Source organism: Lissotriton vulgaris, chromosome 3_2 (assembly GCF_964263255.1).
Source record: "Lissotriton vulgaris chromosome 3_2, aLisVul1.2, whole genome shotgun sequence".
NCBI classification, from domain to species: Eukaryota; Metazoa; Chordata; class Amphibia; order Caudata; family Salamandridae; genus Lissotriton; species Lissotriton vulgaris.
The window spans coordinates 180,132,534-180,156,393 of record NC_141690.1 but is presented as its reverse complement, the minus strand read 5'-3'; the positions used below and the strand labels follow the sequence as shown (position 1 = coordinate 180,156,393).

The 23,860-nt window shown below is 45.3% G+C and overlaps 1 protein-coding gene across 2 annotated transcripts in view; it reads left to right on the top strand.

Moving 5' to 3' along the window:
- The window catches only part of HTT (huntingtin), a 2,178,328-nt gene that overhangs the window by 1,402,431 nt on the left and 752,037 nt on the right, over nucleotides 1–23,860 (top strand). For both annotated transcript variants that reach the window (XM_086964158.1, XM_086964157.1), the window contains one exon: nucleotides 19,375–19,451. In XM_086964158.1, coding sequence (XP_086820284.1) covers nucleotides 19,375–19,451 — 77 coding nt within the window. The remainder of the gene's footprint in view (nucleotides 1–19,374; nucleotides 19,452–23,860) is intronic.

Genomic DNA, 23,860 nt, shown 5'->3' with positions numbered 1-23,860 from the left:
CCATCTATCTATCGCCTTCTATCTATCGCCCTCACTCTATCTATCTATCTATTGCCCTCACTCTATCTATCGCCCTCACTCTATCTATCACCCTCACTCTATCGCCCTCACTTTATCTATCGCCCTCACTTTATCTATCTATCGCCCTCACTTTATCTATCTATCGCCCTCACTTTATCTATCTATCGCCCTCACTCTATCTGTCTATCGCCCTCTATCTATCGCCCTCACTCTATCTGTCTATCGCCCTCTATCTATCGCCCTCTATCTATCTATCGCCCTCTATCTATCGCCCTCACTCTATCTTTCTATCTATCGCCCTCACTCTATCTTTCTATCTATCGCCCTCACTCTATCTATCGCCCTCACTCTATCGCCCTCACTCTATCTATCGCCCTCTATCTATCGCCCTCTATCTATCGCCCTCTATCGCCCTCACTCTATCTATCGCCCTCACTCTATCTATCTATCGCCCTCACTCTATCTATCGCCCTCACTATATCTATCAATCGCCCTCACTCTATCTATCGCCCTCACTATATCTATCAATCGCCCTCACTATATCTATCTATCGCCCTCACTCTATCGCCCTCACTCTATTTATCGCCCTCACTCTATTTATCGCCCTCACTCTATCTATCGCCCTCACTCTATCCATCGCCCTCTCTATCTATTTATCACCTTCACTCTATCTATCTATCGCCCTCACTCTATCTATCTATCTATCTATCTATCTATCTATCTATCTATCTATCTATCTATCTATCTATCTATCTATCTATCTAACTATCTATCTATCTCTCTATCTCTCTATCTATCGCCCTCACTTTCCCTGTCTATCGCACTCACTCTATCTATCTATCTATCTATCTATCACTCTATCTATCGCCCTCACTTTATCTCTGTCTATCGCCCTCACTCTATCTATCTGTCTATCGCCCTCACTCTATCTATCGCCCTCACTCTATCTATCGCCCTCACTCTATCTATCGCCCTCACTCTATCTACCGCCCTCACTCTATCTACCGCCCTCACTCTATCTACCGCCCTCACTCTATCTCCCTCACTCTATCTCCCTCACTCTATCTCCCTCACTCTATCCATCGCCCTCACTCTATCCATCGCCCTCACTCTATCTATCGCCCTCTATCGCCCTCACTCTATCTATCGCCCTCACTCTATCTATCTATCGCCCTCACTCTATCTATCGCCCTCACTATATCTATCAATCGCCCTCACTCTATCTATCGCCCTCACTATATCTATCAATCGCCCTCACTATATCTATCTATCGCCCTCACTCTATCTATCGCCCTCACTCTATCTATCGCCCTCACTCTATCTATCGCCCTCACTCTATCTACCGCCCTCACTCTATCTACCGCCCTCACTCTATCTACCGCCCTCACTCTATCTCCCTCACTCTATCTCCCTCACTCTATCTCCCTCACTCTATCTCCCTCACTCTATCTCCCTCACTCTATCTCCCTCACTCTATCTCCCTCACTCTATCTCCCTCACTCTATCTCCCTCACTCCATCTCCCTCACTCTATCCATCGCCCTCACTCTATCTATCGCCCTCACTCTATCTATCGCCCTCACTCTATCTATCGCCCTCACTCTATCGCCCTCACTCTATCTTTCTATCTATCCCCCTCACTCTGTCTTTCTATTGCCCTCACTTTATCTATCTCCCTCACTCTATCTGTCTATCGCCCTCTATCTATCGCCCTCACTTTATCTTTCTATCGCCCTCACTCTATCTGTCTAGCGCCCTCACTCTATCTGTCTAGCGCCCTCACTCTATCTGTCTAGCGCCCTCACTCTATCTATCGCCCTCACTCTATCGCCCTCACTCTATCTTTCTATCTATCGCCCTCACTCTATCTTTCTATCTATCGCCCTCACTCTATCTTTCTATCTATCGCCCTCACTCTATCTATCGCCCTCACTCTATCTGTCTATCTCCGTCTATCGCCCTCTATCTATCGCCCTCTATCTATCGCCCTCTATCTATCGCCCTCTATCTATCGCCCTCTATCTATCACCCTCTATCTATCGCCCTCACTCTATCTATCGCCCTCACTCTATCTATCGCCCTCACTCTATCTATCGCCCTCACTCTATCTACCGTCCTCACTCTATCTATCGCCCTCACTCTATCTATCGCCCTCTCTATCTATCTATCACCTTCACTCTATCTATCTGTCTATCGCCCTCACTCTATCTATCGCCCTCACTCTATCGATCGATCGATCGATTGATCTATCTATCTATCTATCTAGCTATCTATCTATCTATCTATCTATCTATTGGACTCACTCTAGCTCTAAATCTATTGCCCTCACTATCTATTGCCCTTTATCTATCTATCTATCTATCTATCTATCTATCTATCTATCTATCTATCTATCTATCAATCTATCTATTGCCTTCACTCTATCTCTATCACCCTCACTCTATCTGTCTATCGCCCTCACTCTATCTATCTGACTATCTATCGCCTTCACTATGTCTCTGTCTATCGCCCTCACTCTATCTTTCTATCTATCGCCCTCACTCTATCTTTCTATCTATCGCCCTCACTCTATCTTTCTATCTATCGCCCTCACTCTATCTTTCTATCTATCGCCCTCACTCTATCTATCGCCCTCACTCTATCTGTCTATCTCCGTCTATCGCCCTCTATCTCCCTCTATCTATCGCCCTCTATCTATCGCCCTCTATCTATCGCCCTCTATCTATCACCCTCTATCTATCGCCCTCACTCTATCTATCTATCGCCCTCACTCTATCTATCTCCCTCACTCTATCTCCCTCACTCTATCTCCCTCACTCTATCCATCGCCCTCACTCTATCTATCGCCCTCACTCTATCACCCTCACTCTATCTTTCTATCTATCGCCCTCACTCTGTCTTTCTATTGCCCTCACTTTATCTATCTCCCTCACTCTATCTGTCTATCGCCCTCTATCTATCGCCCTCACTTTATCTTTCTATCGCCCTCACTCTATCTGTCTAGCGCCCTCACTCTATCTGTCTAGCGCCCTCACTCTATCTGTCTAGCGCCCTCACTCTATCGCCCTCACTCTATCTTTCTATCTATCGCCCTCACTCTATCTTTCTATCTATCGCCCTCACTCTATCTTTCTATCTATCGCCCTCACTCTATCTATCGCCCTCACTCTATCTGTCTATCTCCGTCTATCGCCCTCTATCTATCGCCCTCTATCTATCGCCCTCACTCTATCTATCTATCGCCCTCACTCTATCTATCGCCCTCACTCTATCTATCGCCCTCACTCTATCTATCGCCCTCACTATATCTATCTATCGCCCTCACTCTATCTATCGCCCTCACTCTATCTATCGCCCTCTCTATCTATCTATCACCTTCACTCTATCTATCTGTCTATCGCCCTCACTCTATCGCCCTCACTCTATCGATCGATCGATTGATCTATCTATCTATCTATCTATCTATCTATCTATCTATCTATCGGACTCACTCTAGCTCTAAATCTATTGCCCTCACTATCTATTGCCCTCTATCTATCTATCTATCTATCTATCTATCTATCTATCTATCTATCTATCTATCTATCTATCTATCTATCAATTTATCTATTGCCTTCACTCTATCTCTATCGCCCTAACTCTATCTGTCTATCGCCCTCACTCTATCTATCTGACTATCTATCGCCTTCACTATGTCTGTCTATCGCCCTCACTCTATCTATCTATTGCCCTCACTCCATCTATCGCCCTCACTCTATCTATCACCCTCACTCTATCTATCACCCTCACTCTATCTATCACCCTCACTCTATCTATCACCCTCACTCTATCTATCACCCTCACTCTATCACCCTCACTCTATCACCCTCACTCTATCACCCTCACTCTATCTGTCTATCGCCCTCACTCTATCTGTCTATCGCCCTCACTCTATCTGTCTATCGCCCTCACTCTATCTGTCTATCGCCCTCACTCTATCTGTCTATCGCCCTCACTCTGTCTATCGTCCTCACTCTATGTATCTGTCTATTGCCCTCTATCTATCGCCCTCTATCTATCGCCCTCACTCTATCGATCGATTGATCTATCTATCTATCTATCTATCTATCTATCTATCTATCTATCTATCTATCTATCTATTGGACTCACTCTAGCTCTAAATCTATTGCCCTCACTCTATCTATTGCCCTTTATCTATCTATCTATCTATCTATCTATCTATCTATCTATCTATCTATCTATCTATCTATCTATCTATCTATCTATCTATCTATCTATCTATCTATCTATCTATCTATCTATCTATCTATCTATCAATCTATCTATTGCCTTCACTCTATCTCTATCGCCCTCACTCTATCTGTCTATCGCCCTCACTCTATCTGACTATCTATCGCCTTCACTATGTCTCTGTCTATCGCCCTCACTCTATCTTTCTATCGATCGCCCTCACTCTATCTTTCTATCGATCGCCCTCACTCTATCTTTCTATCGATCGCCCTCACTCTATGTATCTGTCTATCGCCCTCACTCCATCTATCTGTCTATCTATCTATCGCCCTCACTCTGTCTATCGCCCTCACTCTATGTATCTGTCTATCGCCCTCTATCTATCGCCCTCTATCTATCGCCCTCTATCTATCGCCCTCTATCTATCGCCCTCTATCTATCGCCCTCACCCTATCTATCATCTATCTATCTATCTCCCTCACTCTATCTATCTCCCTCACTCTATCTATCTCCCTCACTCTATCTATCTCCCTCACTCTATCTCCCTCACTCTATCTATCGCCCTCACTCTATCTATCGCCCTCACTCTATCTATCGCCCTCACGTTATCTATCGCCCTCACTCTATCTATCGCCCTCACTCTATCTATCGCCCTCACTCTATCTATCGCCCTCACTCTATCTTTCTATCTATCGCCCTCACTCTCTTTCTATTGCCCTCACTTTATCTATCTCCCTCACTCTATCTGTCTATCGCCCTCTATCTATCGCCCTCACTTTGTCTAGCGCCCTCACTCTATCTGTCTAGCGCCCTCACTCTATCTATCGCCCTCACTCTATCTTTCTATCTATCGCCCTCACTCTATCTTTCTATCGCCCTCACTCTATCTATCGCCCTCTATCTATCGCCCTCTATCTATCGCCCTCTATCTATCGCCCTCTATCTATCGCCCTCTATCGCCCTCACTCTATCTATCTATCGCCCTCACTCTATCTATCGCCCTCACTATATCTATCTCTCGCCCTCACTAAATCTATCTATCGCCCTCACTCTATTTATCGCCCTCACTCTATCTATCGCCCTCACTCTATCTATCGCCCTCTCTATCTATTTATCACCTTCACTCTATCTATCTATCGCCCTCACTCTATCTATCTATCTATCTATCTATCTATCTATCTATCTATCTATCTATCTATCTATCTATCTAACTATCTATCTAACTATCTAACTATCTCTCTATCTCTCTATCTATCCATCACCCTCACTTTCCCTGTCTATCGCACTCACTCTATCTATCTATCTATCTATCTATCTATCTATCTATCTATCTATCTATCTATCTATCTATCACTCTATCTATCGCCCTCACTTTATCTCTGTCTATCGCCCTCACTCTATCTATCTGTCTATCGCCCTCACTCTATCGCCCTCACTCTATCTACCGCCCTCACTCTATCGCCCTCACTCTATCTATCGCCCTCACTCTATCTATCACCCTCACTCTATCTATCTATCGCCCTCTCTATCGCCCTCACTCTATCTGTCTATCGCCCTCTATCTATCGCCCTCTATCTATCGCCCTCTATCTATCGCCCTCTATCTATCGCCCTCACTCTATCTTTCTATCTATCGCCCTCACTCTATCTTTCTATCTATCGCCCTCACTCTATCTTTCTATCTATCGCCCTCACTTTATCTATCTCCCTCACTCTATCTATCGCCCTCACTCTATCTATCGCCCTCACTCTGTCTATCGCCCTCACTCTGTCTATCGCCCTCACTCTGTCTATCGCCCTCACTCTGTCTATCGCCCTCACTCTGTCTATCGCCCTCACTCTATCTATCGCCCTCACTTTATCTATCTCCCTCACTCTGTCTATCGCCCTCACTCTGTCTATCGCCCTCACTCTATCTATCGCCCTCACTTTATCTATCGCCCTCACTTTATCTATCGCCCTCACTCTATCTATCGCCCTCACTCTATCTATCGCCCTCACTCTATCTGTCTATCGCCCTCTATCCATCTCCCTCACTCTATCTATCGCCCTCACTCTATCTGTCTATCGCCCTCTATCTATCGCCCTCACTCTATCTGTCTATCGCCCTCTATCTATCTATCGCCCTCTATCTATCTATCGCCCTCTATCTATCTATCGCCCTCTATCTATCGCCCTCACTCTATCTTTCTATCTATCGCCCTCACTCTATCTTTCTATCTATCGCCCTCACTCTATCTATCGCCCTCACTCTATCGCCCTCACTCTATCTATCGCCCTCGCTCTATCTGTCTATCGCCCTCTATCTATCGCCCTCACTCTATCTATCTATCGCCCTCACTCTATCTATCACCCTCACTCTATCTATCGCCCTCACTCTATCTATCGCCCTCACTCTGTCTATCGCCCTCACTCTGTCTATCGCCCTCACTCTGTCTATCGCCCTCACTCTATCTATCACCCTCATTCTATCTATCGCCCTCATTCTATCGCCCTCACCCTATTTATCTATCGCCCTCACTGTGTATTGCCCTCACTCCATCTATCTGTCTGTCTATCGCCCTCACTCTATCTATCGCCCTCACTCTATCTATCGCCCTCACTCTATCTATCGCCCTCACTCGATCAATCGCCCTCTATCTATCGCCCCCTATCGCCCTTTATCTATCTATCGCCCTCTATCTATCTATCGCCCTCTATCTATCTATCGCCCTCTATCTATCGCCCTCACTCTATCTATCTATCTATTGCCCTCACTCTATCTATCGCCCTCACTCTATCTATCACCCTCACTCTATCGCCCTCACTTTATCTATCTATCGCCCTCACTTTATCTATCTATCGCCCTCACTTTATCTATCTATCGCCCTCACTTTATCTATCTATCGCCCTCACTCTATCTGTCTATCGCCCTCTATCTATCGCCCTCACTCTATCTGTCTATCGCCCTCTATCTATCGCCCTCTATCTATCTATCGCCCTCTATCTATCGCCCTCACTCTATCTTTCTATCCATCGCCCTCACTCTATCTTTCTATCTATCGCCCTCACTCTATCTATCGCCCTCGCTCTATCTGTCTATCGCCCTCACTCTATCTTTCTATCGCCCTCACTCTATCTATCGCCCTCTATCTATCGCCCTCTATCTATCGCCCTCTATCGCCCTCACTCTATCTATCTATCGCCCTCACTCTATCTATCGCCCTCACTATATCTATCAATCGCCCTCACTATATCTATCTATCGCCCTCACTCTATCTATCGCCCTCACTCTATCTATCGCCCTCACTCTATTTATCGCCCTCACTCTATTTATCGCCCTCACTCTATCTATCGCCCTCACTCTATCCATCGCCCTCTCTATCTATTTATCACCTTCACTCTATCTATCTATCGCCCTCACTCTATCTATCGCCCTCACTCTATCGATCGATCGATCGATTGATCTATCTATCTATCTATCTATCTATCTATCTATCTATCTATCTAACTATCTATCTATCTCTCTATCTCTCTATCTATCGCCCTCACTTTCCCTGTCTATCGCACTCACTCTATCTATCACTCTATCTATCGCCCTCACTTTATCTCTGTCTATCGCCCTCACTCTATCTATCTGTCTATCGCCCTCACTCTATCTATCGCCCTCACTCTATCTATCGCCCTCACTCTATCTATCGCCCTCACTCTATCTACCGCCCTCACTCTATCTATCTATCACCCTCACTCTATCTATCTATCGCCCTCTCTATCGCCCTCACTCTATCTGTCTATCGCCCTCTATCTATCGCCCTCTATCTATCGCCCTCTATCGCCCTCTATCTATCGCCCTCACTCTATCTTTCTATCTATCGCCCTCACTCTATCTTTCTATCTATCGCCCTCACTCTATCTTTCTATCTATCGCCCTCACTTTATCTATCTCCCTCACTCTATCGCCCTCACTCTGTCTTTCGCCCTCACTCTGTCTTTCGCCCTCACTCTGTCTTTTGCCCTCACTCTGTCTATCGCCCTCACTCTATCTATCGCCCTCACTCTATCTATCTATCTATTGCCCTCACTCTATCTATCGCCCTCACTCTATCTATCACCCTCACTCTATCGCCCTCACTTTATCTATCTATCGCCCTCACTTTATCTATCTATCGCCCTCACATTATCTATCTATCGCCCTCACTCTATCTATCGCCCTCACTCTATCTGTCTATCGCCCTCTATCGCCCTCTATCTATCTATCGCCCTCTATCTATCGCCCTCACTCTATCTTTCTATCTATCGCCCTCACTCTATCTTTCTATCTATCGCCCTCACTTTATCTATCTCCCTCACTCTATCGCCCTCACTCTGTCTATCGCCCTCACTCTATCTGTCTATCGCCCTCTATCTATCGCCCTCTATCTATCTATCGCCCTCTATCTATCGCCCTCACTCTATCTATCTATCTATTGCCCTCACTCTATCTATCGCCCTCACTCTATCGCCCTCACTCTATCTATCGCCCTCGCTCTATCTGTCTATCGCCCTCTATCTATCGCCCTCGCTCTATCTGTCTATCGCCCTCTATCTATCGCCCTCACTCTATCTATCTATCTATCTATCGCCCTCACTCTATCTTTCTATCGCCCTCACTCTATCTATCGCCCTCTATCTATCGCCCTCTATCTATCGCCCTCTATCGCCCTCACTCTATCTTTCTATCGCCCTCACTCTATCTATCGCCCTCTATCTATCGCCCTCACTCTATCGCCCTCACTCTATCTATCGCCCTCGCTCTATCTGTCTATCGCCCTCTATCTATCGCCCTCGCTCTATCTGTCTATCGCCCTCTATCTATCGCCCTCACTCTATCTATCTATCTATCTATCGCCCTCACTCTATCTTTCTATCGCCCTCACTCTATCTATCGCCCTCTATCTATCGCCCTCTATCTATCGCCCTCTATCTATCGCCCTCTATCGCCCTCACTCTATCTTTCTATCGCCCTCACTCTATCTATCGCCCTCTATCTATCGCCCTCACTCTATCTTTCTATCTATCGCCCTCACTCTATCTTTCTATCTATCGCCCTCACTCTATCTTTCTATCTATCGCCCTCACTCTATCTTTCTATCTATCGCCCTCACTTTATCTATCTCCCTCACTCTATCTATCGCCCTCACTCTATCTATCACCCTCACTCTGTCTATCGCCCTCACTCTGTCTATCGCCCTCACTCTGTCTATCGCCCTCACTTTATCTATCGCCCTCACTCTATCTATCGCCCTCACTTTATCTATCTCCCTCACTCTGTCTATCGCCCTCACTCTATCTATCGCCCTCACTTTATCTATCGCCCTCACTTTATCTATCGCCCTCACTTTATCTATCGCCCTCACTTTATCTATCGCCCTCACTTTATCTATCGCCCTCACTCTATCTATCGCCCTCACTCTATCTATCGCCCTCACTCTATCTATCGCCCTCACTCTATCTGTCTATCGCCCTCTATCTATCGCCCTCACTCTATCTGTCTATCGCCCTCACTCTATCTGTCTATCGCCCTCACTCTATCTGTCTATCGCCCTCACTCTATCTGTCTATCGCCCTCACTCTATCTGTCTATCGCCCTCTATCTATCGCCCTCTATCTATCTATCGCCCTCTATCTATCGCCCTCTATCTATCACCCTCTATCTATCGCCCTCACTCTATCTTTCTATCGCCCTCACTCTATCTATCGCGCTCACTCTATCGCCCTCACTCTATCTATCGCCCTCGCTCTATCTGTCTATCGCCCTCACTCTATCTATCTATCTATCGCCCTCACTCTGTCTATCGCCCTCACTCTATCTATCACCCTCACTCTATCTATCGCCCTCATTCTATCGCCCTCACCCTATTTATCTATCGCCCTCACTGTGTATTGCCCTCACTCCATCTATCTGTCTATCTATCGCCCTCACTCTATCGCCCTCACTCTATCTATCGCCCTCACTCGATCTATCGCCCTCTATCGCCCTCTATCTATCTATCGCCCTCTATCGCCCTCTATCTATCTATCGCCCTCTATCTATCTATCGCCCTCTATCTATCGCCCTCACTCTATTTATCTATCGATCGCCCTCACTCTATCTATCGCCCTCACTCTATCGCCCTCACTTTATCTATCTATCGCCCTCACTTTATCTATCTATCGCCCTCACTTTATCTATCTATCGCCCTCACTCTATCTATCGCCCTCACTCTATCTGTCTATCGCCCTCTATCTATCGCCCTCACTCTCTGTCTATCGCCCTCTATCTATCGCCCTCACTCTATCTATCACCCTCACTCTATCTATCGCCCTCACTCTGTCTATCGCCCTCACTCTATCTATCACCCTCACTCTATCTATCGCCCTCGCTCTATCTGTCTATCGCCCTCTATCTATCGCCCTCACTCTATCTATCGCCCTCACTCGATCTATCGCCCTCTATCTATCGCCCTCTATCTATCTATCGCCCTCTATCTATCTATCGCCCTCTATCTATCTATCGCCCTCTATCTATCTATCGCCCTCTATCTCTCTATCGCCCTCTATCTATCTATCGCCCTCTATCTATCTATCGCCCTCTATCTATCGCCCTCACTCTATCTATCTATCTATTGCCCTCACTCTATCTATCGCCCTCACTCTATCACCCTCACTCTATCGCCCTCACTTTATCTATCTATCCCCCTCACTCTATCTATCGCCTTCACTCTATCTCTCTATCGCCCTTACTCTATCTGTCTATCGCCCTCACTCTATCTATCGCCCTCACTCTTGTCTATCGCCCTCACTCTATGTATCTATCTATCGCCCTCTATCTATCGCCCTCACTCTATCTATCATCTATCTATCTATCGCCCTCACTCTGTCTATCACCCTCACTCTATCGCCTTCCATCTATCTATCTATCGCCCTGACTCTATCTATCGCCCTTACTCTATCTATCGCCCTGACTCTATCTATCGCCCTGACTCTATCTATCGCCCTGACTCTATCTATCGCCCTGACTCTATCTATCGCCCTCACTCTATCTATCTATCGCCCTCACTCTATCTATCTATCGCCCTCACTCTATCTATCTATCGCCCTCACTCTATCTATCTATCGCCCTCACTCTATCTATCTATCGCCCTCACTCTATCTATCTATCGCCCTCACTCTATCTATCGCCCTCACTCTATCTATCGCCCTCACTCTATCTATCTATCGCCCTCACTCTATCTATCGCCATCACTCTATCTATCTATCGCCCTCCATCTATCTATCTATCTATCTATCTATCGACCTCACTCTATCTATCGCCCTCACTCTATCTATCGCCCTCACTCTATCCGTCTACCGCCCTCTATCGCCCTCACTCTATCTGTCTATCGCCCTCTATCTATCTCCCTCACTCTATCTGTCTATCGCCCTCTATCTCTCTCCCTCTTTCTATTTCCCTCTATCTATTTCCCTCTATCTATCTATCGCCCTCTATCTATCGCCCTCAATCTATCCATCTATCGCCCTCTATCTATCTATCTCCCTCTATCTATCGCCCTCTTTCTATCTCCCTCTATCTATTTCCCTCTATCTATCTATTGCCCTCTATCTTTCTATCGCCCTCACTCTATCTATCTATCGCCCTCACTCTATCTATCGCCCTCACTCTATCTATCGCCCTCACTCTATCTATCGCCCTCACTCTATCTATCGCCCTCACTCTATCTATCTGTCTATCGCCCTCACTCCATCTATCTGTCTATCTATCTATCGCCCTCCCTCTATCTATCTATCGCCCTCCCTCTATCTATCGCCCTCACTCTATCTATTGCATCCCCACAGCATCACTCAGCACCACCACAGCATTACTCAAGGGCACCACAACATCACTATGAGCTACCACAGTATTACTGAACGCCACTGCATCCCTCATCGCCACCACAACATCACTCAGCGCCACCACAGCATCAATCTGTGCAACCATTCAACAACAACTAGTTCAAATATGTTCTCTCAATGTTTCAAGCTTTATTACAAATGTCACAAAAAGATGTTAATATTTAACTTCTGTTCTTGGATTTTCGTCACAATAAAACACACTGAACATAATCTTCACAATAGTTATTTATAAAAGTTTAAGCTATTGTCATTATAAATTACAATAACTTTTATTTAAGTATTGATTATTAAAAACATTTTAAGCCATTGTTATTTGTAATGTCAATACATCTAAGTCACGTAAATACAACACATATTGCATTACAAATGCTATAAGTGTCACATTTGCAAAAGTTAAAACTATTGTCATTGTAAATGACAAAGCTATTAATTTTGCTATTTTCAAAACCAACATATAAATAAAAAAATTGTCATTTACAATACCAATAGCTCAAACTTTCCTGATGCGAGACCTATTGCATTGCAAATGCTTTTTTGGCATTGGCCTCTGAGGCACGGAGGCAAAGAATGGATGGGCATGAAATCTGAACACCTTTATGTTCACTGACCCTGAGAGAAACTAGCACTGCTTTCAGACTCCGCTCCAGAGCTTGAACACTCAAACAACCTGAAGACGCACATATGTGGAGACGACACAGTTCACAGTCTGCACCCAATAAGAGTCATTTGTATAACGAAAACAAAACTGCAGAAACGCAGCACCTTGAAAAGAGCAAACACTCTGTGTAATGAAGGCTGAATGGCTACTTGAAACTGCTTCGCTGAACGTTTGTCATTGTGGCATGACATTAGACAAACAGCACGCTATGTATCTACTAACTATTAACCTCTGATCTTGGGTTCCAGAGTAGCGCAGCCCTCAATGAATATAACCAGATGAATGGTCTATCAGCCAACAGCAGTGATACATAGTGTATATCTTTTGTGAAGAGATCACAGAAATTTAAATGGAAGTTAGGAAAGAATACAGTGGAGACAGCAAATTCATACTTTTGTCTGGGATTTCGTTTGGATAAAAATGTAACTTCAGTACAACACCTAAAGTGACTAAAAACAAAGGCTATCCCCTTAACAAGAGACTTAACAAGCATTTGCAATGCAATAGGTCTCGCATTTACGCAAGTTTAAACTATTGGCTTCGTCAATGACAATGCTTTTATTTGTTTTAAAAACCAAAACATAAATAAAAGGAATTGTGATTTACAATGCCAGTAGCGCAAACTCGCGAAATGTGAGACCTGTTGCATTGCAAATGCTTGTTGTTTTGGGTGCCGGGGCTTATTGTTGGTCCCAAGCCGACCCTGCTGTGTCACAGTTGACCGCTCAAAGAAGTGGCCTTTAACTCATTAAAATTGATTTCTTTTGTCCTGGCTGCGGTACTAGACTACTTGAGTTTGAAAAAATGTACTCATGGGTAAATCTGTTATATCGGAAATGCTTAAAATCTATATGTACTACTATGTATGTTAAATATCGAAATTCTCATTTTCTGACAATATGTGTCTGAGAAGAGCCTCCACATCGTTCTCCACGCTTACACTGGGGCTCTCCGTGTTCGATGTTGCGTATTCTGATATTATTTCTACTTGAGCGGCTTTCGCTGTCTTCAAGGGCTTTTATCACACAGGTAGGTTTGGACTCCAATGCGGTCACCCACTCGGCAGTAAATCTTGTTTGCGAGCTCATTGAGCGATTAAAAGTTTCAACTTGATCTAGCTTGCACTCCGCTTTCTGCAGATTGTGATCTCTGTTCATCCAGTCAAGATTTTTTATTTGCATACTACAAGAACTTTGTAACAGAAAATAACCGGGGGCTCAGGAGGCAAAACCAAGACTAGGTCCGATGAGAGCACACAGGCTGCATGGAGAGGCAAGCAGGAGGGAGTGGGGGCGGGAGTAAGGAGGGCTGCAAGGAGGCCGGGCGGGGAGAGGGGCGCTGTACCCGTGGCAGTGTTTATATGAGATCAAAACAGAGCCAAGCCCATCGGCGGCCGAGGAAGATGGCGACTGCTGGCGCGGGGTTTCCTCCCGACGCACTGGCAGCGACTTCCCGAAGTCCCCTGCCGCCAGGAGGGACTAACCTTGGAGAGTATGTTGCTAACTGATATGTCTACGTTAACCTTCTTCAGAAGTACACTCACTGTAAGCTGATGACCTCGAACTCCCGTTCACACCCATCTGACTCCCATGTCTTGACAGCCAATGGATTGTGTTGCTATCACCGAGCGGGACCTCGGCGGAGCGCTGTGTGACTGGATTCGTTAGCGACGCCATACGTGAAGTGGACATCCAGCGACGTGAAAGCAGATTTACTTTAATGAAAAAACAAAGTGAAAGTGAGCGCAGTAAACAGAGCGCAGTGTCCCCCGCGCTAAACATAAATGTTAAATAAATAAAGTGAGCACTGTTTCCCTAGTGTGCGCCGCGCTTCTTAAAGTAATAAATAACATACAATTTACAGCACATGTTAATGTTAATCGATATTTGTAGAGCGCGAACTGTCGCTCCGGAAGGAGCATCCTGGCGCTAAGGAATGGGGGAGTCAACAGAGGTGAGAACTAGATGGCGGCCAATACATATGCATCTGACAGGTTGAATAACCAAGTTTTGAGCTGTTTTCGGAAAGGGGCTTCTCGATCTAGTAGTCTTAATTCTTTTGGCATAACATTCCATGCCCTAGAAGTCAGGATACTGAGAGTTTTTCCGCCTTTAGTTTTGTAATGAAATGTGGGAGTATTGATAAGATTACAGCCTGCTGATCTTAAAACTCTGGTCGGATTATAGCGGGTCTATCTTTTCGAAAGATACTTCAGGCCAATGTTGTTTAGGCTCTGAAGGTGGTCAGTAAGATTTTAAAAATAATTATTTTATGGAGAGGGAGCCAATGCAGAGTCCTGAGGGCCGCGGACGCCGAAGATTTTCTAGGCAGTTTTTGTACCAATCGTGCAGCTGCGTGTTGAACGCTTTGTAGTTTTTTTAGCGTCTGCTTTTTTACCCCTGCCATCAGACCATTGCAAAAGTCGAGGCGGGAAAGTATAAGGGCAAAAGCCACAGGCTTTCTTGATTCGATGGGGAGAAAGTCAAAGAATTTCTTCAATGATTTTATGATGTTAAAACTGCTTCCTGACACATTCCTTACATGGTGGTCAAAAGACAATGCCGATTCGAAAAGAATGCCCAGATTTCTTGCACCCTCAACCAAACAGGGGGGCGGAGTCATACCCTTTGGCCACCATTTGCTGGGGCTGAAATTAACATTTTTTCCGATGGGCAATATTTCAGTGTTACTTGAGTTGCATTTTAGATGGTTGTTATTCATCCACTGGAAAATGTCAGTCAGACAATTCTGGAAAGTTTGCTCCGCCTTTCTGGAGTTTTTGTCTAGGGGTACAATCAATTGGATATCATCAGCATATGATGTTACCAGTATCCCATAGGATTAGATTAGGGTGATAAGGGGTGCCATATAAACATTGAAAAGTAGGGGACTCAAGGTGGAGCCTTGAGGGACTCCTGAGGTAATACTTTTCTCCCTCGAGAGAAAAGGTCCCAGTGATATGGTTTGGGTTCTCTCCGACCGGAAGGAACTTATCCAATCAAGGGCCCTATCTGTTATTCCATTTACTCTCTGAGAATTTCATGGGAGATAGTATTGAACACCGCTGATAGATCGAGTAATATCAGGACGGTGGTTTTTCTTTTATCCTGTAAATTTTTAATAGTCAGTTCGATAAGAGCCGTTTCGGTGGAATGCTTTCGTCGGAAGCCTGATTGTTGAAGATGTAAGATGTTGTGCATTTCCACAAAATTCGTTAGCTCTTGGTGGACCATATGTTCAGTTATTTTCCCAAGGACTGGGAGAAGGGATATGGGGCGTAGATTAGAAAGGTCGGAGGTATTTTTATTTTGCTTTTTCATCAAAGGTTTCACTATAGCTTTTTTCCAGTCCAAAGGGACAATACCAGAGCTGAGAGATTCATTGACTATTTTGTTTATGATGGGGTTCACAATATCTATTGTCTGATGGAGAATGAACGGGGACAAGCATCAGAGGGGGAACCTGATTTACAGGATATGATGGCTTCACGGGTTTGCACAAGGGACACTGGCTTAAACGTTCTGAGAGTATTCGACGCTGTTAAAGAGGTGTCATTTATGTCCTTTGTGGTGAGTTGGGCGATAGGTGAAAATTCATCCTGTATAAGTTTTATTTTCTCTTCAAAGTAATCAGCGATTTGATCGCAGAAACTTTGGGAAGGTGGGATTTCCCGTTGAAGGGTTTTCGGGTGGGAGAAGGTTTTCACTATGGAAAAGACAGTTTTTTGTTTTTGATGTGCCTCCTTTTTTTTTGTATAGTAATCCTTCTTAGCAGTTTTAATGTTTGCAAAATATAAATTCCTATATTTTATGAGAAGAGCTGTCAGGTCATAGTCTTTCCTCCATTTTCTTTTGCCTTTTTTACACCGAAGACGAGCTTCAGCAAGAGACTGCGTGTACCATGGGGCGCTTATCTTTTTAGTTTTATCATTTTTCACGGGGCGCTTTGGAGGGGCAAGGTCATTAGTTGCTTGTTGCATCCATTTATGGAAAATTTTAGAATCTTGTTCAACATCGCCGGACAAGCTGGGGACCTGTGATTGGACTGAATACTTGAGCATGCTGTTTTTGCAATGATTGTCCAATTCTGTCTAGTGGGAGGTTGCAAAGTTGTTTTTGCCATTTTAGAGGGGCGACGCACATTTATACTGAATGGTATGAAAGAGTGATCCGTCCATATTTGAGGGATCGGCGTATGGGTCGCCAGGGAAGCAAAGTCGGAACAAACCCCGTCTAGTGTATGTCCTGCTCTGTGTGTAACATTTACTACTTTTTGAGAAAGACCGAATATTTCAAGTGTCTGATAGAAATTAGCGACCTGAGGGTCTGTTTGTGATTCCAACTGTAAATTGAAATCTTCAAGGAGTGTAAAATGGGAGTAGCGAAGTAACTACTGTCCTAAGGATTCAGCCAGAGATTCGAGGAACACTGTAGGGCTACCTGGGGGACAGTATATTAAACCTCCTGTGAAAGACAGCGAGGCGTTGAGCATAATGGAAAAGCCAATGCTTTCAACACATTTGAGGTAGCTAAGATTGAACGTATGGCACTTCAGAGAGTTTCTAATGATTATAGCAACCCCTCCTCCTCTGCCACTCAACCTATCCACCCTAAATATGACGTAATTAGGTGGCAGAGCAACCGACAAATCAGGGTTGCTCCAGTCATTAAGCCATGTCTCAGTTATAAAAAGGAAATCTAGATTATGTTCAAGGATTAAGTCCTTGATATCCTGGCTATGACTGCACATTGATCGTGCATTGATGAGCCCTCCTTTGAGGCTATATAGAGTTATAGGGGTGATAGGTATTTGTATCAGGGCGTCAGATGTGGGCATATGCATGGTCCAAGAACAAGTTCTGCAGGAAAATGTGCCCCAAATGTGCTCCATAGGGATTTGGCAGGTACACTTGTTTTGGCCATCGAGCTCTCTAAGGGCATTTGCTTGATAGACAATATGTGCAGGATATTGGCCAGCTTGGCCTACGCCTGCCGCGTTCTTGGCGCGGACGGGCGCAGACGGGCTTGCCTTTGGTGCGCCCGCTGCGCTCACCCGCTGCACGGTCGCCACATTCCGGCTTAAGTAGGAGACAGTAAGTGGAGGGGGGGGCCGGAAATCACCAACCTCCCTAACCACTAGAGCGCTAATCTTCAGGCGGGTCGGGATAACGTCCCTGGCACAGCGTTAGTGTTCTAGGCACAATGGCCCCAAGAAGCAACACAAATGGCGATACAGTGGTGCAAAATACGCAAAGTAGTGCAAAATACGCAGTTATTAGAAGAATGAAATTAAAATGATCCCCCAGTTAAAATAGTCATGGAGCTGCAGCTGCCATTGTCCCCATCAGTGTCCATTAAAAAAAAATAGTGCTCACCCAACGGATAAAGCCCACCGTGTAACACCGCAAGCAAACAATCGAGTCCGGATGGGCCTTTCCAAAAGGAGACAGGGTGGTAACAAAAAAGCCTCATTTGCAATGGGAAGCCAGCATTTACCCTAAACGGTGGCACAAGCCAATCAGAATGATGGGCTGGGCTTCAAGTCCCCTCTGAAATCTCCCTGATCACAATAAGCCTCGCAGAGCGAGCAGCGCATGCGCCTTTGCAACGCAGATCAGTGAGACATAAAATGGTCTACACAAATAGGGAGGGCGTGCTGTCTGCGATGGCTGAACCACTCATTACGCTCGGACACGACCTGTCACATGTCTGTTCTCCCTGCCCTCTTCCGACCACTCTCACTGTGGTGTTGTCTGCATTGGGGGTTTTGAAGGCTTGCACCTTACTCCTTTGGCGCACTGCCTCTGTCCCTTCCCATGAATCCTGGGCGAAGGATGCTCAGGAGGGCGCTTTATTAGATCATCTCATTCTCAGGCTGAGTGATCGACTTCCACATTTATTTCATGGACATATGGAGCCCCTTCTATCTGTAGAGCAGCTGTGCCACATCTGAAAGTGTACTCTGGATGTTCCTGAGCATCTTCCCTATTCCCTTTACCCACCCCTGATCCCTATACGCCTGACACTATATATGCACCACTTGGGTGCCAAATCAAGGCAAGTTTCTGGTTTAATTTGCTTACTGCCCCATGGAGCACTCCCTAGGTTTGCAATAAACGATTCTCCTTTTCGACTCTCCATGCCTTGCATTGACTTCCCGCCATCCTATGTTGTAGACTATGTGCTGTTATCTCTTCACAAGGAATGCCATGTTTCTTGCAAGATTCTCTGCTGTTTTTGGTGTCTCTTCTGTTGTCCTTTTGCTTTCCCATGCCCCATGCCTCACAGCTTTATTGATGTATGTGCTGCTATGTTACTGGGAAGTGTCTGCTTGTTAAATAGTTGTACTTGCTTTTCAATCTCAATAAAGAAAAGTGATACCGAAAATCCAGCTAGGCTCTCCGGGGCAGACAACCCACTACATTCTGCTGACATCGGTGTGGTTTAGATTGTGACAAAATCTGCAAGGCCTCGGCTCAACAGAACATACACTAGGAACAATACTACATCTCCTGCCTCTGTTTGAATGTCATAGTTTGTTGCATAATCTTCAATTTTATCATTTCTATTTCTTACAGAACAGCATTGCTCAGTTACCAGTTGAAGAGTTGAATAGAATTCAGGAATTCTTGCAGAACAGTGGATTAGCTCAAAGGTAACAATTTCATAAATTATACGTTTGCTGAAATTTCGATGCCACAAAAGCTGCTGCACTTTTATAGTTAATTGAAGAGAGAACAGATACTCATTTTAAGTGCTCCTCTGAGCTTGACAAGGTGGGTCCTTAATACTTAGAATCAGTGGTGACGACTCCGCTATGTCGGAGGAGCGTCGCACCCCCCACCAGCCTCAAAACTTGACAAATAAAAGTGACTTATTGTCGTTTTATTTTTCAGGTTCTAAGAGCCAGGTGAGTCTTGAGGGTGGGGCCATCTCAAGGGCATTGACGAGAGGGAGTGGTGGTCAATGCTATGAGTACATATGTCAGTTCGGCCGGCTGGCTCAGGGCGGCCAAACTGACATGCCCGCTGAGCTGTCTCCAACCAAGCTGTGTTGCCAGGTTGGAGGCAGCAAACACAGATTCCAAGTCTCTCTGGGAGTGCAAATTCACGGCGCTCAGGCCAATCCTGACACTGCTTTCAAGCATGAGAGCAGTGCTAGGATTGGCCGCAAGGGAGACTGGGAGCCTGTTCTGCAGGGAGGACACCGAGCAGAATAGCGGCGGTGGTCGATAAGGTCTTTTTTGCACTATTTTTTAAAATGTTATCTTTGTTGTCTGTTTCTCCCCGCCCAGCCACTCTGCCCACACACCAGCAGCTACTGCTTAGAATTCAGATACCTGGATATTTCTTAACGGTCGAAACTCTACACAGAACAAAGGCTACATTAACATGGAAGATTGAAAGCCTGATTGAGGTTTTGGCAGACAGCTTATTCTCACAAACGAGAAGGATATGTTGTCCGTCTCATTACAAGTGCAATATATCCTATGGCACTTGTAATAAAGCGGACTGGCAATCGGTTACTTTTGTGATGGTATTCCCATCCTCAAAACTCTGAATAAGGCCCTATCTATTAAATTAGAAATGTATTCTCTATATAGTGCAAAAGCAAGTGATTGCACCCTTTATCAGTACTTTCCCTGCCAAGTGCTATTTTAGAGGCTTCATGTGGCTTTTACCTCATTTGGCTGTTACCTATAGATTCTGAAAGTCAGGGTATCTAGGAATGCTCTCTTCGAGCTTATTCAGTTCTATTACCTGCACAGGGCATACCTCACCACCCAGCAAATTCATGCCTTGTTCCCTGGCCTGTCATAGGTAACCCCGGGCACAGTGACACTACGCAGAGGTCTACGGAGTTCTGGAAAAACTCTGTGGAACTCCGCCCCGCCACCCGCCCCCAGTCCCCCTAATAAAAAACATTTATAAACTTATTTAACATGAAATAATAAACACACTTACCTGTACTGCGGTGTCCCCGGGCTGCCCTCCTCCTCCTTGCCGTCTCTCTCCTATGTGAGACGCAGTAGCCACCCAGAGTAGACAGACCTCTTTCCTCTCGTCGCTCCTGCCCATTGTGAAAAACCCATACTTTGTGTTGGGCCTTCATCCCACAGCCTTCTCAGAGTGGCAGCAGGCTGGCTGTAGGTCCATCGGACACTTCTTTTACGCAGACTGACTGATCCCTTTAGAGAAACTGAAAACAGGCAACTAAATTCCTCAAATGGAATGCTTCCATTACCTGCAGATTTGACGCTCGGTACCCACCGCGAGTTACGGCGGGAGTCACATATGGTAATTACTTCTTTTGAAAAATGGCTTCTCCTCAGAGAGGGAGACAAGTGTATCACCACCGACTTATATGCCCTCTTGATCAACCCCATACTGAAGAGAAGAGACTGGGCCAGAGACGGTGGGAACAGGAGTTGGGGTAACCACTTACATGTAAAGAATGGAGGGACATATACTACACGGTACGCTACACTGAACATAACACAGCGAGTGTGGAAACTGCTACTAAGACAGTCACCTCACACCCGCCAGGTTGCACCAAAACAATCCCGCTCACAGTAAGGACTATTGAATAGGCTGTGGTGCACTGGGGACACTAGTTCACCTACTTTGGGCTTGTCTGAAGCTGACTCCATATTGGTACCCAGTCCTGATGGACATAGACATGCATCTTGACACAGACGTCCAGCACTTCTGGCATAAATAGTTTTGGTGATCCCCAACCCAATGACCTTTGCCCTGAAATTCAGACTTGGGTGAAAGATTAGCCTGGCACTCGACATGGCATTGCAGGTGATACTCTAACATTGGGGCTCAGACTGGCTACATAGACTATGGCACATTCTGGGTATAGAAAAGATAACTCCACTACCCACAAACCGAGGTGTTCCAGGAACTGTTAGGGCCTCAATCCAGAACATAACAGCGAGAGGGATGACTTCAACACTCTCGTCCGGTGTGCGACAATCAGTGGATTCAGCGATGGGTGGAGGACCACTATCTAGAACATCTTCATTTCTTGAACACATTCTATTATCAAAATGCATGGAACTGTGTCCCCTTCAGGTTCATCGTAATCAACCCACAAATCTTTATTAACAATATTGGGCTAACATTGACTCGACTCTTTTCCTACTAAATGGTATTTGGCCAACCTTTTCATATTCCAAACTTTGCCATCACTGAGTCTGGCTGCATTGTTGTATAGTTTGCTGATGCAGAGGGGAGCGGTGAATCTGCTTTCTCCCTTCCTGACTTTGCTTTCAAGGTGAAATTTGACCAGATCGCCGATCTTGAATGAGTGATCTTTGCCACCATGTCTTGTGTTGTACCATTCTTTATAGCCCGTTTGTGCCTTCTCGATGTTGCCCTTGATGGTTTCGGTGACCACTCTACCTGTTTGGATGTGGGCATCCATCCTAGGTCTCTGCTCAAGGGTGGTCTACTTCTCATGAGCACGAATGGTGATTTGGAGGTGCTGGCATATGGTGTGATTCTGTAGGCCTAAATAAGTTTGAATATTTCTTCTTCTTTCCACTTGAGACTGTTGTTCCTGGATAATTGTATGTTCCCTTTTAAGCCTCAGTTAAAACATTCAACGAGGCCATTTCCCTCAGGGTGATCGAGCGAGGTGGTGTGCTGAGTGATGCAATTTCTTTCCAGGAACAACCTAAAGGCTTCGGAGGAGAATTGTGGTCCATTATCGGTCAGTATGTGTCAGGGTAACCCCTCACTCACGAAGAGTCTGTCTAGAAGCGAAATGACAGCAGAGCTATCTACATTGGAGACGATTTTAATCACGGGTCATTTGGAAAAGCGAACCATAACCACCAGGATGTATTTGATCACCCCATCGTGGCCTTCGATGGGCCCGGTTATGTCCAGGCCTACCCTCTCCCAAGGCATGCGTGGGGGAGTAACAGAGACTGGGGAACTCTAGAGGTTTTGAGGCTCTTGTCTAAATCATTGCAACTTACGCAGTCTCTAATCATGACCTCAAGCTGTTTATCGATTCCGGGCCACCAATAACTGTTTCTGACTCTTTGCTTGGTTTTTGAGATACCAAGATGACCTATATGGCATAGTCTCAAGATGTAACCTTTGAGCGTGTTGTGGGGAACGACCTTTCCTATCCTGTACAGCAACCTGTTTTCAACACTTAATTCATTCCTTATCTCCCAATAAGTTTTGATTTCTTTATCAAGAAGTCTCTTCTCGGGCTAGGAGCCGTTAATGTATTTGCACACCTTGTGCAAAGTGGGGTCTTTAAGCATGTGTTCTTTCCATTCAGCACCTGTGATCCCGTCCAGGTCTGTGTTGAACAGTAATGCCACTTTCTCAGCATCCTCTTGGTCCTGTATGTCCTCATCATTGGTTAAGGGAAATCTGCTTAAGAAATCAGCAACCTTATTCCTAACCCCAGGTCAGTATTCAACAGTGAAATTGTAGTCTAACAATTTGACTGACATTTTGCTCAGTCTGGAGGAGGCATTTTGTAAACCGGATGCTGATAGGATTTTGATTAGTGGTTTGTGGTCCGTGCGTAAGTGCATGTTGTATCCCAGATATAAACTCTGAAATAGTTAAGAGTCCATGAGCAGGCAAGCATTTTGCGCTCTATCACAGAGTATCTTTCCTCAGCTGGAGTCAGTGATCGAGAAGCGAAGGCTACTACCCACTCATGGTTGTCAGAATCTTTCTATGCAAGAACAGCCCCAAACCCCTTGTTGCTGGCATCCGTAGTGACATAGGTCTGAGCTTTGCAATCAAAGCTTTTCAGAAAAGACACATTGACGATTTACTTCTTGATGCAGTCGAAAGCCTCTTAACATAACTGGGACCACACAAATTTGACTTTGCATTTGAGCAATTGCCTCATGTTGTACATTTTTTCTGAAAAGTTGTGAATGAACTTTGAATAGAATTCTGTAAAACCGAGAAAAGCTCTTACATCATCCTTGTTGGGGGGGAGCTTTCAGGATGGCGTCGACCAATCCCTGCTTGGGTTTAATGCCCTCCTGACTGATGGTGTTACCAAAATAAACAACTT